General features: G+C 45.1%; 2 protein-coding genes across 2 annotated transcripts; both read left to right on the forward strand.

Moving 5' to 3' along the window:
- Positions 1 to 88: 88 nt before the first annotated feature.
- On the forward strand, positions 89 to 9,081 carry LOC311312945 (xin actin-binding repeat-containing protein 2-like; the record flags this gene model as incomplete). The annotated part of the gene is made up of 7 exons (XM_084442953.1): positions 89 to 145; positions 1,608 to 1,733; positions 3,253 to 3,310; positions 3,445 to 3,533; positions 3,731 to 5,026; positions 5,369 to 8,968; positions 9,064 to 9,081. The coding sequence occupies 7 exons, from the start codon at positions 89 to 91 to the stop codon at positions 9,079 to 9,081; spliced, it is 5,244 nt and encodes a 1,747-aa protein (XP_084299079.1).
- Positions 9,082 to 10,843: 1,762 nt separating this feature from the next.
- LOC311312946 (xin actin-binding repeat-containing protein 2-like) lies at positions 10,844 to 14,119 on the forward strand (the record flags this gene model as incomplete). Its single annotated transcript, XM_084442954.1, has 3 exons — positions 10,844 to 12,389; positions 12,606 to 13,499; positions 14,028 to 14,119. The coding sequence occupies 3 exons, from the start codon at positions 10,844 to 10,846 to the stop codon at positions 14,117 to 14,119; spliced, it is 2,532 nt and encodes an 843-aa protein (XP_084299080.1).
- Positions 14,120 to 14,699: the final 580 nt, after the last annotated feature.

The following is a 14,699-nucleotide window of genomic DNA, read 5'->3' on the forward strand; positions in this document are numbered from 1 at the left end:
TACCTAGGGAAGGACTTCCTGAGAAAGCACTAGAACCAGAGGAGCAGGATTCGCTCTGACGAGCGGGAGGACGTCCAAGACAGAACCCATGGCCACGCACCAGGCAGCCGTCTCCAAGAAGGAGGACAACACCTTCTCCAGCGGGGTACACTCACACGCACACACACACACACACACACACACACAAACACAGCCCCCAATAAAACAAATTTACGGAGGGAATTGACTGTGACTGGCAGTTATAATCAGCTGCCTCTGCCTATTTTGAGAGGTATTCATCATGACTAGCCTGACAGCTATGATGTTTGACAAGAGAGTATGATTATTCAAGGACATAACTGAGCGAAAAGGGTCTGTATCCAGGAATATACAAATGGGATATTTGTCATATCGGAGCATTTCAGAACTCAGGAATGGGAACATATCAGTATGCATGTGTTAGGACACCATGTATTCGTATATTCTGAATATCATCAATATACAGTCCTAACATAATGCATACTGATAGGTTCCCATTCCAGAGTTCAGATATGCTCCGGATATGACATTTTCAATATTCCCGGACACAGACCCTTTTCACCCAGTGACGATAGAAATCATTTCCAAAGGCCTGTACGGTACTGCACTGTATGTGTGACACAGCAGAGAAGCCTAGTTCACCATAGCAAAGCACAGTAGTGGCTGTCATACAAGGAGTGGCCAGTGTCTGTTTTGATGGCTGCTGACGGCTCTGTCGAGCTGCGTTAGCAGGGAGGTGATGACAGCTGACCAATGGGAGAGTTCGTCAGCCCAGTGGACCCAGAGAAACATAAACCCCGTCTTACTGGAAGGAGTGGCAGGCAACATAATGAGTTATTAATGTGCCCCGCTGCCGGAGAAATCTGGGTTCCATTACTCAGGTCTTAAACCTCTTAAAGCTGCCCTCTGAACTCTGCATAACTCTGTATCTGGCCGGAGACCATCTTGTCACACTCTAAAAAAAAAAACAGCTAAATATATGGATGGCTGCCATTTTGTTAACAATGTGGTCACCTGTTTATATCCCTGTGTGTGTGTGTGTGTGTGTGTGTGTGTGTGTGTGTGTGTGTGTGTGTGTGTGTGTGTGTGTGTGTGTGTGTGTGTGTGTGTGTGTGTGTGTATCTGTGTGCCTGAAGCAGGCTGGTCTCAGGCACAACCCGCATTAGTTGTTTGACAGTTTTATAATATCTAAACCTAAACTGACTTTTTTAAATGTATTAACATCTTACTGCACACACTGCCACTGTTAATGTGCGAGCAATGCTTGGAAGACTTGTGTGTGTGTGTGTGTGTGTTTGTGCATGCGTGTTTGTGTGTTTATTCTAATCTATTCTAAGTGAGTGTGTTTGTGTGTGTGTGTGTGTACAGTAAGTGTGTGTGTGTGTGTACAGTATACATGTGTGCGCGTGTAAGTGTACATGTGTGTGTTTGTCTTTGTTCATGCTCAGCCTCAGCTGTGTGCTTGTGCTAGTATTTCCATGAGCATATGGGCTGGCTGGAAGGAAGCCACAGTAGGCCCATTAGGAAGCAGTGTGATGCCTGGGAACGTGGAAGCGAAGGCGGCTAATGATATCTCCCTGCCTCCTTAGGTCATGGAGGAGTCTGAGGTCTGCTCCCTGCCCGGTGGTCTCGCCAGTGTCAGGAAACAATTTGAGAGCAAGGAAACTGCAACATCGCACAACGTAACCCAGTACCATTTCCACCACAGAGTGCAGGTAATTAGCATGGTGTGTGCGTGTGTGTGTGTGTGTGTGTGTGTGTGTGTGTGTGTTAATGCACGCGAGAGACCAGAGAGCCTGTAATGGAAGGGTTTGTGTATTTTTGTCTGAGCCGAGCTGGTATAATTCATCCATCCATCCATCCATCCATCCACTATCCACTCATCTGTCCATCCGCTGCGGAGTAGAAGTCCCCCAGTGAGCGAGGCCAAATCGGGGGGGAACGAGGGGGAACGATTGAAGAGGTTGTGGAGGTTCCTTCCACTACAGTGGTTTTCGGGGTTTCAACATGCCATAACATTGCTTCCAGGGGTGAAATTGCAAATGTTACATTTCTAATTACTTTGCTATTGTGAACAGCTGCTCAATGTGGCAATGTACAGTAGAAAACGACAGGCTGTTGAAAAAGGCACAGGATTTCTCCTTCACGCTTTCACTGTTCTAATTAGCTCCATTTCTACAGCCAGGTATCCTCTGTTGTCAACAGACAACACAAAAGGACTTCAAACAAAATTGTAATTTTCTGTCCATCCATGGTGACAGCTGCTATGGATTTATTAGGGTGGATCAAGAAAGTGCAACCATCCTTTCTCTGTCGTCCTGTCTCTCTCTCTCTCTCTCTCTCTCTCTCTCTCTCTCTCTGTGTGATTAGGGTCCCTTGAGACCAGAGTAAGCCACCTAATTACCCAGCCTCCATCCTGATTGCTCCTAGTGATGGATACTTTATCTGCAGCAGTTTTGGTCATTCATCAAGCTCAGTGCAGCCGACGATAGTACTCTGTCTGCTGTCAATAAGAGCTCTTCCTTGCTGTGTCAGTGTCTGCGCGTGCATGCGTGCTGTAATGTGTGTGTGTGTGTGTGTGTGTGTGTGTTCTATTATCAAATGTGTGACAGCCAGTGTATGTCTCTTCACAGGAAGTGTCAAACTCGGAAACGACAGTGAGAAGCAGTGCCAGACAAGTCATCCCAGCCAACCAGCAGATACATATCTACCAGAATGAGATGGTAAAGATTTTATATTTTCCAGGCTGTAAAATTAAGCTCTAACATGGCAACCCACCATGGCAACCCACATTTCCTGACATATTGGCTCATTGAGACAAAAACATTTTGGTCCACAGACCTTTGTCAGGAACCTGTGTGGGACCTCTGTTTTTAGCTTTTGAGCTCATCAGCTCTTTTCACTTTTGAGTTCATCTGAAAAAACTCTGCAAACTTTCAATGATGCAGATGAATCAGCCTCTAGAAACTGAATAGGAATATAAAGTGTATAACCAGTACAGGTTACATTGGAATTCTTGTCATCTCTAGTCCTTAAAGTATTTTATCAGCACCGATCAGTTCATCATTTCAGTCCTAGGTACGCAGCTGGACATTAAAGGTTCCCAAACTGGCAATTTACTATCCGCAGTCTTCAGGAAATGACAAGCTTTATATAGACCACAGTGTGAGGCATCTATTTCATTCACATCAGCTAGTCTATTTTCTTCACACCAGCCCTCTCATTTTGATTCAGATCACACAAGATGAGAACAACTTGGCCTCCAGTTATGACAACCATAATGTTGAAACCGGTAAGTTGTCACTACAGCATTCTTATCTCTTATCTTATCTCTTTGACGATACTGATTCAGTTGTCTGTTGAATCAATTACAGTAGCATAATGTAGAGAGTTGAAGCCTGACAGTGCAGCATGGTTCATTTCCAGACGAGGACCTTCCCAGACTTACCACTAAGGAGCTGAGGGAACACTTTGAGCGAACCATCGAAGAAGCTGCTCCCAGCAAGAAAATTAAGGTAATTCATCTTGATCATTATAAAGATTGATCTTAAATCCACATGAATACAGTCACCGTCATTTGCAATCATTCGTGTTCACCAATTTTACTGTATGATTAGAAGGCAGTGACATGTGATGGCATGAAGATGAGCTGTCTGAACGTGGAACAGGGATCTCTAACAATTTCTGTAAAACATTTTTCTTCCCCAAAAAGATTGGACGTGACATCAATCGCTCTCAGTGGTCCTCAAATGTAACACAAAAAGTCTACGCTGGTGAGATATGTGAAGCGTCAGCTGCTGAAGCAGTGGAGGAAGGTGCCTTTGAATATGAAGACGCTGAATATTTCCCCCCACCACCACCGGAGGACTCAGAGTACCTTCCACCCCCTCCACCAGACTTACTACAGGTACCTGCAGACAGCCCAGACCTCCCAGAATGCTGCTACTCCCCTGAGCCTCCGGAGCCAGTTTACTGCTCTAAACACCCCATGAACAGAGAACAATACTCCAAGCAGAGAAACCTCTTTGAGTTGAAACGCCTTTATAAGCATATCCATCCTGAGGTGCGGAAGAACATTGAGAGAGAGTACTACAGTGATGCCAGCGAGATGGAGAACACCCAACAAGAGGCTCAGGAATATGCCTATTACGATGACGGAAGCAGTCCCAATAACATAAGCATGAGCCCAGACCAAGAATATCTGGAATGGGACGAGATCCTCCACGGTGAGGTGCAGTCTATGCGCTGGATGTTTGAAAACAAACCGCTGGATGCCATCAAAGACGAGATACCGGATGAGGACGACGACGACAAGAAAATAGCCCAACAGGAGATGATTGTGGGGAAAGATGTGAGACGCACAGCATGGATGTTTGAGACCAAGCCCATGGATGAACTGGGGTCTCACAACGAGTCAACAGAATACAGGAATAAATTCAATAAGCTGGACAAAGGAGACGTCCGCGCTGCGGCCTGGTTATTTGAAACACAGCCCTTGGAGACCCTTAACAAGCTGCATGGGGAGCAGGAGCTAACGAAAGAGCTTGTGTTTACCGAAGAGGATGTGAATTCTACTGTGTACATGGTCGAAAGTCAGTACATGGAATCCTTGGGTGACACAGAAACCATTGATGAGAGCCACCTCCTGAGTCTTAGGTCTGTGCTAGAGGAAATCAAAGGCGAAGTGAAGACCATCACAAGTACGTTTGAGACCCAGTTCACATGTGTCCTCATGGGGCAATCAGCTGGCCAGATGCTGGAGATCAAGACTGTGCGTAAAGTTGAGACCGAGACCGATACCTCTACAACTTCACGTTGGCTTTTCGATACCCAACCCCTGGACATGACCAATAAGGTGTCTACCACTGTGAAGCTGGTGTGCAGCCTGTCCTTGGAAGACAACCACAAAGGTGACTGGGGTAGGTGGTTGTTTGAGACAAAGACCTTGGACTCCATTAACGAAGAATGGGAAAGCTCAAAGATGCGAAAGGAGATCATTGGAGCTGATGTTAGAAAACACTGCATGGCGTTTGAAACTCAGCCAATGGATTCGCTGAAAGATGACTCCAATGCCAGACCCCCTACCATAGAGGATGTTATTGGGGGTAATGTTAGATCTGCAAGACACTTTTTTGAGACAAGTCAAGAGTTTACTCTCAATGGCCGTGAGGTAGGGAAGCTTAACAAGGTCATGAAAAATGAAGAGGAAAAGGGAGATGTAAGACACCAAAAGTGGCTCTTTGAGACTCAACCATTGGAGCACATAAGAGAAGAGAAGAAAGCAGTTACCCGAACTGTGAACCTTGAGGAGGACCTCACTCAAGAGGATGGGACAACCGTCAAAGCTGATGTCCGAAAGAACTGCTGGGTATTTGAGACACAGCCGATGGATACATTAAAAGACGATTCAAACTCCAGGCCATTGACTAGAGAAGAAGTCATTGCCGGTAATGTCAGATCGGCAAGAAATTATTTTGAGACAGTCCCAAGTTATGATTTGAAAGACCTTGCTGAGGTGGGTAAACTCCAGAAAAGGGTGACCCTGGAGGAAGAGAAGGGGGATGTCAGACACCAGAAGTGGCTCTTTGAGAGCCAGCCCTTAGAGCACATCAGAGAGGAGAAGAAGGACATTATCCGCACCGTCAACCTGGATGAAATGAATACAGTGGATGTCTCTAACTACAAGCAGATGTTTGAAACCACAGACCTGAGCCGAACAGATGAATCTAAAAAGATACTTGTAGAGGGAGTAAAACGAGGCTCGGTGAAATCAAACAAAGACCTCTTTGAGTCAACAACCATGTATGCCATGCAAGACAGCTCGGGGCACTACCATGAGGTGAAGACAGTGCGCCGGGAAGAGGTCGTCAAAGGAGATGTTACAACTTGCAAATGGATGTTTGAAACGCGTCCCATTGACCAATTTGATGAAAGCATCAACAATTTCCAAATTATTAAGGGAATATCGAAACAAGAGGTTGAATCCGGTGATGTCAAAACTGCCAAGTGGCTGTTTGAAACACAGCCTCTTGATGCAATTAAGTACTTCAGCAATATTGAGGATGAGGGGGAAGTTAGGACAAGAGATAGCGTTGACATCTTGAAAGGTGATGTGAAAACCTGCAAATGGTTATTTGAGACAAAACCAATGGATGTTCTGTACGAGAAGGCTGAGTTAAAGAATGAAAGTGAGAGTGAAGAGATACACAAAGGAGATGTAAAAACCTGCACATGGCTGTTTGAGACTCAAGCCCTTGATACAATCCGAGATGAGACAGAAACAGTTCTGAAAACATGCACTGTGAATCAGGAGGATGTCCAGGGCAAAGATGTAAGGATGGCTCGCTTCCTCTTTGAGACAGAGAATCTGGAGAATCTCACAGGGGAGGAGGAAGGTTTTAAGAGTGTAACTGAGATAGACATTCAGTCTGGGGATGTATCCCGAATGAAGTATATCTTTGAGAACCAGTCCTCTGATATCATGACTTCAACATCTGAGGAGATCATGAACAAGCTTAAAACCCGTCAGACAGAGGATATACAGAGAGGAAATGTGGTTAACTGCAAATGGCTCTTTGAGAACCAATCCATAGATACTATCCATGATTGCCAAGAGGAGTCTATGGGCGGCCGCACCGTGACTGATGTTCAAGGAGGCAATGTTGACAAAGGTCGTTTTATTTTTGAGACCTATTCCTTAGACAAAATTCAAGAGGTATCTTCCAAGACCGACATCACAAAAATGCAGAAAATCACCCGTGAAGAGGAAGAAAAGGGGGATGTGAAAAACTACACCATGATGTTTGAAACTCAGCCTCTTTATGCCATCCAGGATAAAGAAGGCCATTACCATGAGGTCACCACTGTCACCAGTGAGGAGGTCATGCGAGGAGATGTTGTTGGGTCCCGCTGGTTGTTTGAGACCAAGCCCCTTGATTCTATCCGAGATACTGACGAAGTCTATATAATCAAATCTGTCACACAGGAGGATGTTCAGAAAGGAGATGTCACGTCAGCTAAATGGAGATTTGAAACGCAGCCTCTCGACAGGATTGCAGAGGACAAGAAAATCTTACTCAAAACTGTTGATGATATTCAAGGAGGAGATGTGAGAATGAATAAACAACGTTTTGAGTCTGACGACTTGACACAGCAGTCTGTTCGAACTGTTAATGTGAGTGAAATCCAAAAAGGGGATGTCAGGACAGCCAAGTGGATGTTTGAAACACAGACAATTGACAAAATACGTAGTATGAGCTCTGAAAATATAGTGGAAACAGTCATGAAGGAAGAGGTAGCGAAGGGGGATGTGAAACAATCAGTTTGGCTCTTTGAGAAGAATCCCCTTGACCACATTAAAGAGGCGGATGAGAGCGATACTGTAGTCGCTCGAGAAGAAATCCCCAGGGCCGATGTGAAGACAACAACGTGGCTGTTTGAAACAACTCCATTCCACGACTTTAATGAGACCAGCGTGGAGAAGACAGAGATCATGGGGAAAAGTATCAAAGGAACCCTCGAGGAACTTCACAGTCAGAAAATGGTTAGTTCAAAAGGAATACTCATTGAAGCGGATGAAATTGGTGATATCAGGATGGCAAAATACCAGCTAATGAATAAGCAGGCCCCGGAGATTCAAAAAGAAGAGATCATAAGGGGGGATATGGAGAGCATTATGATAAATCTTCTGAACAGGCGTGAAACCAGGGAGAGCAGCATAGTGATAGACTCAGAAGAGAAGGGTAACATCAGTACAACAGTGCAACAACTGTTCAATCAGGAGCGGGACAACAGTGTAGAAAAGGAAGAAATACTACGAGGTGACATCCAGAAAGCAGTAAACGACCTTCTGAAGGAGGGAGGATCAGCCAAAAGTGGAATACTCATCCAGGAGGATGAGATGGGAGATGTGAGGATGACAATTTATTCCCTCCTAAATAAACAAGAGGACATACGTGTTGACAAAGAGGCGATTATCAGAGGTAATATAAAAAGCGCTGTTCAGAGACTGTCTAACCCAGACAACCAAGAGCAGACAATGAAGATAAAGGTGAATGACACAGAAAAAGGAAATGTCAACTTTTATTCGACATGTATTGAATCTGGGGCGCTTGACTATCTCAAACAGCTCCAGATAGGGCCAGATGAGACTGTGCCCGACACAGTGCAGAAAGAGGAAATTGTTGGAGGTGACATAAAATGGACAAAATTCATCCTTGGCCGTAATCAATCACAAATTGAGCGTACGGTTGAGGATATTGTACCTGGTGATGTTCACAGTACGGTGAAGGTTTTCATGACGGAGCCTACCATCTCATTGGAAGGCCTGCAGAAAGAAGAAATTGTGAGGGGCGATTTAAGAGCTGCTATGAATTCCCTGTCAAAGTCAGCGAACCAGACAGTGGTTGTAGAGAAAGAGGAGGTGGTAAAAGGCAACATCCCCAAAACTCTGCGCTACCTGGAAAAGGCACAGAAACGCTACAAGGAGGTAGAGAAGCCAGACATCATCAAAGGTAACATTAAAGGGGCACTGAGATCCCTAGAAAAGTCAGCAACTTCCAAAGTTGAAACTGTGGTTGAGGATTTAGTTCCTGGAGATGTCAAAAATACCTTGAGGTCTTTGGAGCAGGCAACGCAAGCAGTGAAGGAGGTTGAGAAGGAAGAGATTGTGAGAGGTGATATTCATTCAGCATTGCAGGGTTTGCAAGATGCTTCTAGCGATAGGAGGACCTGCCAGCAGGAGATAGACGTTCAGGGAGATGTTAGAGGTACTATCCAGCTCTTAATGGAAGCACCGGCCTCGCCTAGGATGCAAAGGAGACCCAGCATGGAGGGGGATGTAAAGATGTCAATAAAATCACTGTATGAGACACAGGAGCAGAGCCAATTAGAGCGAGAGGAGGTGATAAAGGGTGACGTTAAAGGCACAATAAAGTCACTGCTGGAGACAGCGAAGCGCGAAGCTCCCAAAATCAGAATTGGTGCATACAGAAGAGTGAAAGCTCCTGTGAAGTGTGATATGAAACCATCCCCTGTGGTTACCAGTCAGTGCGCTTGCGCTGAAGCACAAAGACACATACAAAAGATAAAAACAGCTAATTCAGCCAACACAGAAAATTCAAAAGAGGTGAATCACTCCCACTCCACTAAAACCACAGTCAGTAGTACAACAGAATCTCAGACCACTCAGAAATCAACTACAGTTGAACACAAAACCATAACCCAAAAGCACGACATCAAAACTTTGAAGACTGAGTTCCGCAATCTGAATTCGAATCGAAAGGGTTTTATCAAATTAGATAAAACCGAAGTTAAAAGAGGTGTTTATGTCCCCAAACCAACATTGCCAGAATCTGATCTGCCTCTGCCTCTGCCTCCCCCACCTCCGGCAATGACTGAAAATTATAATCCGTGTCCCACCCCTCCGCCACCCATCAATAGGCTGGACAATGACCTTCCTCCTCCCCCTACTCCTCCTCCTCCTCCTCCTCCACCGTCTGTCGACTCTGACCTCGATCATCTGCCCCCTCCTCCACCACCTCCACCCCTAATAGCTGAACAGGACTTCCTCCCACCCCCTCCGTCTCAGCAAGAGCTAGACTCTATGCCATTACAGAGCCCTCATCCATCACCTGCAAAACCCACCAAAATGATTGTTAAAAAAGTGAAAGCTCCTTCACTGCACCCCGTCCCGAAACTAGAGCCTCAAGTACAGATTCAGAAAAGTCAAAAGGCATCTTCAGAAACACATACAACCACAGCTACTAAATCTGTCGTGGAAATGAGCAAAACTCAAACCGAATTTGCAGTTAATTCATCAAAAACAATTTCATCTGAAATCCCTTTGCCGCCTGAATCACCCCGTCCATCAAAGAAAGTTTACATCTCTCCACCTTCACCAACTCCTTCCACGAAAGCTAAGTCTAATATGAGCAAATTCCAAACTCCATTAATGAAGGCAGAGGAAAAATTCCGGAAGCTGAAAGAGGATAATACTCCGCCCACTACTCCAGGGCCCATTTTTATACATGACTCGGTCACGGCCGCACTCGAAATGCTCTCCACCGGATGTGCAGGTACAGAGCAATCAAAGCAGAGCATGGCATTTGATTTCACACAGGAGATGGCTGAAAAGACTGTGACAAAAGTCCAATCAGACACAGTATCAGCTGAGTTATCCAAGCAAGTAGAAATCTCAGATTCCCCCTCAAGCAAGGCTTTGATCACTGCTGCAAATGAGAAACATCACCCAGGTTCTACAGTTATTTCCTCAACTAAACAGCATATAACCTCTAATCAGACCACCAATGTTTCCACTGTTCAGCAGACCACATCCATTTCATCCTCAAGTCAACGGACAGTTACCGCAACTAAACAGCAAACAGCTTCAGTCTCCTCCAAGCAGATTCAGTCTGCTGTTATTAACAACATCCAGACCTCAACCAGTGATAGCACAAAGACAGAAAATATCAAATTCAAAAATCTCAAAACTGAGGGTTCCAATAAATCTGAAGATAAAAAGAAAATTGAGAACACATCTGTGAAGGTCCCTTCTACGCAATCTGAAATTGCCTCTGAGAAGAATGTAAAAGCAGATAAAGCACCTCAATCTCAGGACAAAAAGAAAAATGATAATTACCCTGCCACTGAGAATGTTCCTATACAGCTCACAAAAACAGAAAACATAACCACTGAGAAGAATGTAAAGGCAGGTAAATCACAATCTGAGAACAAAAAGAAAAATGATAATCACCCATCCAAGGGAGAGAATGACCTAGAAGCTGGCGTCAAAGCTGGAAAACCCACACAGAAGACAAAGAAGATTATGAAGCAAGAAAAGCAGGTAGACACAAAAGAAACCAAACAAAGAAATCAGAGTGAAAATGAAAACCTCTCCCAGTCACAGGAGGTGAAGGTGGAGGTGAAGAAAGGTGAGGTTGAAGTGAAGAAAGGTGAGGTTGAAGTGAAGAAAGGTGAGGTTGAAGTGAAGAAAGGTGAGGTTCAAGTGAAGAAAGGTGAGGTTGAAGTGAAAGTAAGCAAGGAGCAAACACACACTGAGACTGAGATCAAGGAGGAGATTCAGAATGCCCCTGCTGCTACTCCTAAAGACAATCAAGCAGCTGCAACCCCAACCCCCAAAAGGAAGAAGAAGAAGTCAAGGAAGTCCAATGGAGGGGCGCAGGCCGCCCAGGGAAGAGATACCGCTGCCCCCGCAGAATCAATGACCTCTGTCTCGGAGTCCACTCAGAACCAGGGGGTCACTGTGATGCAGACACACCGAGGTGTGAAGGAGGAGAGCATCCAGGTCCACAAAGAGGTTGTTATTACAGAAAGCAAAGTTCACCAGAGTGTCCATCAACAGGAGACGGTTAATTTCAAAAAGCAAGTAAAAACATCTCAGAAAAAGAAGGAAGAGACAGGCAACCAGCAGGTTCAGGAAAAATCCAAGGAGAGATATCAAAATGTTCCTGGGAGCCTGACAGGCGAGCCGGCACAATGTGAGTCCTTTGAGGTGTCAACAGAGAGCACAGAGGATTCTCAGAGACGGGCGGAAGTTCAGAAGTTAATCTTGCAAATAGCCGAGCTTCAGGCAGCGTCAGGAAAGATAGATAATAAATCTGTGAAGACTCTGCTCAATAGAATTCCGGAGTGGCTCATAGGCTCTGAGGAGAAAAGTGATTTGGAGAGAAGAGCAGCTGAGCATGATATGCAAAAACTGAAGGAAATTATTTTGTATGTGAGACAACTGGCTGATGCCAGATTAACTCATTTCGAGGGAAAGAGCGCTTTGGAGAAGCAGGAGCGTGAGCAGATTTCTGAAAAAATAGTTGTGGGCGGGGCAACCCAGAGAATATCGAAGATAACCATTGGCTCTGCAAAAGTTGAAAGTCAAAAAAAAGTTGTGGAGAAGAAAAAGACTTCGCATGAAAGCAGAAAGCAGGAGACAAGCCATTTAAAATCCACTGATCCCAGAGCACCCTCGCCATCATTAAAGATGCGCTCTCCCTCACCCACCTTTATTACCATTGAGTCCACACGGAGAACCGACTCACCTCAGAGAGTAACTCCGTCACCTACTCCGCTGCACAGACCGGCCACGCCTCCAACACCCCCCCCACGCAGGTCCGACACCCCCACGTCACGAATCAACAGAGTCACGCCCTCTCCCACTTTCGATAGGGCAGAGAATTTGGCACGACTGAAAGACACAACAGCCAAGCTCTCCCGTGGAGTGACCCCGCCTCCCATCCTGCCTCCTCAGCAAATCACAGAAAAGAAATCTGAGATTGTGGAATCCCCCGCATCATTCCATCGGCAAATCAAAATTGAGGCACAAGCTGTGGAAACTTCAGAAATGTCAGACACAACAAGTGAAATAACATCAGTGAGAGACAAAAAGGATTTTTTTGAGGGGGCTCAAAAGGCTGATGTAAATAGGCCTCACGTACGAAAGGAACCCATTGATATTCTAGAGCGTTTGGGTACAGCCACATACAAGGCACTAAGTCCACCTGAGCAAGTGACAGAGATCAACACATCATTCCACCAAATTGATACAGGTGCTACAGAAGCCTCAGAAATATCAGATTCATCTTCTGCGACTACATCTGTGAGAGACAAGAGAGAGTTTTTCGAAGAGGCTCAAAAAGCGGAAGCAAACAAGACCTATGCGCGCAAGGATCCCATTGACATCCCAGAGCGACTGGGCCCAGATGTGGAGGAACCTGAGACAGAAAACCAAGAGAACGAGAAGGAGAACCTTCCCAAGGTGGACTTGTCAGGTCTGGTCAACAGATTCGAATCACCAGACGAGAAAATCTACATGAGAAAAGACCCTATTGTAATAGCTGACAGACACGGGACTGAGACTGAAAACACTGAGACTGAAGTAGAAAAAGCAGACAGTCTAGAGGACGAAATGCTAAGCTTTGACATTCGGGCTATTAAAAATGTTTTTGAGTTGGGTGATGCAAGTCCCTCTATCAAAGAGGAGAAAAACAAAGAGAAGGCGCATGAGTCAGGTCTGACTGAAACCGCAGAAGACAGTTCAAAAATTAAGAGGGCCCAGAAGACGAAGAGGGGCTCCCAGCAGAGCAGCCCTCTCCCGCCTCAGGAGGCTGAGTTGGAAACAAAGCCAGAAGGGTTCTCTGAAACCAACACAATCACAGAGCAGTTCTCAAGTGTTGACGAATTCGGTAACAAGACAATTGGATCCCGGAGCACCACTTCTGTTTCCCAGCACTCCAAGAGCGTATCAGCCTCTCCTCCCGTCCCTTTCTCGTACGCCGACGTCGTTAAAAGAAAACAGCAAGAGCTGCAGGCCGCGGAAGACTCTGCGGAGGCCTCCACTGAGGAGCTGTTAAAGAACTTCCACAAGACATGGACGGAGAGCGAGAGCGTTTTCAAGAGTCTGGGCTACAGCGTCTCCGAGGAGAGAACGTCACATGTTGTGTCGCAGCAGACAAAGACTGTTGTTACCGGTAAAGAGGATTATGCAGCACCATGGGATTTGAAACTAACAGAAACGAATGGCATATCAAGCATCTGATATTCACGTAGAGCGTGTTCGCATGTGCCTGGCCGTGCAAATGTGGTGGTGGTGGTTTGGGAGTATGTTTTTGTGATCAGTAACAGGCTTAAGACCAAACATTAATTGGAGAAAATGAGGATGCGTGAAGTGTGAAATGTGAAATGTTTTGATTGCACATGTGGTGGTGTGAAGTGTGCTTACTTTTAATAGTGGAAAAAAAAAAAAAGACGCAAACCAACATTATGCTGAGTATGGCTCAAAGTATTTTAATTGAAATTAAAAGTTAAGAATGTGGAATATTTTGTGATTGCACCTGTAATGAGTGATGTTATACCTAACAATAAATATAAGCATGACCATAACAGAATATCATTTGCAAAGTGGGAGATAATTTTAATATAATATGCATTTAATTCAATAGCCATAGAGATGTGGTAATAAACAGAAGGATTGAATGATTTTCACCTTTCTCCACCAGATTCGAGTTCCAAAGTCGGAGTTTTGCACTGTATGTCGGATGAGGGTCTATCCGATGGATGCTCTAATAGTGGACAAAAAGAAGTTCCATAAAACCTGTTTCTGCTGTGAGCACTGCAGAAGTAAATTAAGGTAAATTGCCAAACAAGATACAGTACTGTAAGAGAGAGCTGGTCGTCCAATGATGGTAGGGTCGGCGGTTCGAATCCCGGCTCCTCCTGTTCACATGTCAAAGTGTCCTTGGGCAAGACACGAACGCCAAATTGCTCCCAATGAGCAGGCTAGCACTTTGCATGGCAGCTGCCGCCATTGGTTTATGAATGTGTGTGTGAATGGTTGAATGAGAGGCCATTGTAAAGCACTTTGGATAAAAGTGTTATATAAGTACAGTCCATTACCATTAATTACAGACGTAATTATAGTTATTTTCTGTGGTTTGCTGTTTTTAATTGTGGCCTAATTCTTTTCTACCACAGCCTTGGCAACTATGTCTCTCTCCATGGGCGATTTTACTGTCTCCACCATTACAAACAACTCCTCAAGTCCAAAGGGCACTATGATAATGGACTTGGACAGACACTCATCCCCTTGCCAGACCAACTCGATTGGAGAAATTCACAGAGCAGCATAGGCTCGTTAGATAAGTACACGGAAAATACTCTCGAAAAGGAAT

Source organism: Borostomias antarcticus, assembly GCF_949987555.1.
Source record: "Borostomias antarcticus genome assembly, chromosome: 9".
NCBI lineage: Eukaryota > Metazoa > Chordata > Actinopteri > Stomiiformes > Stomiidae > Borostomias > Borostomias antarcticus.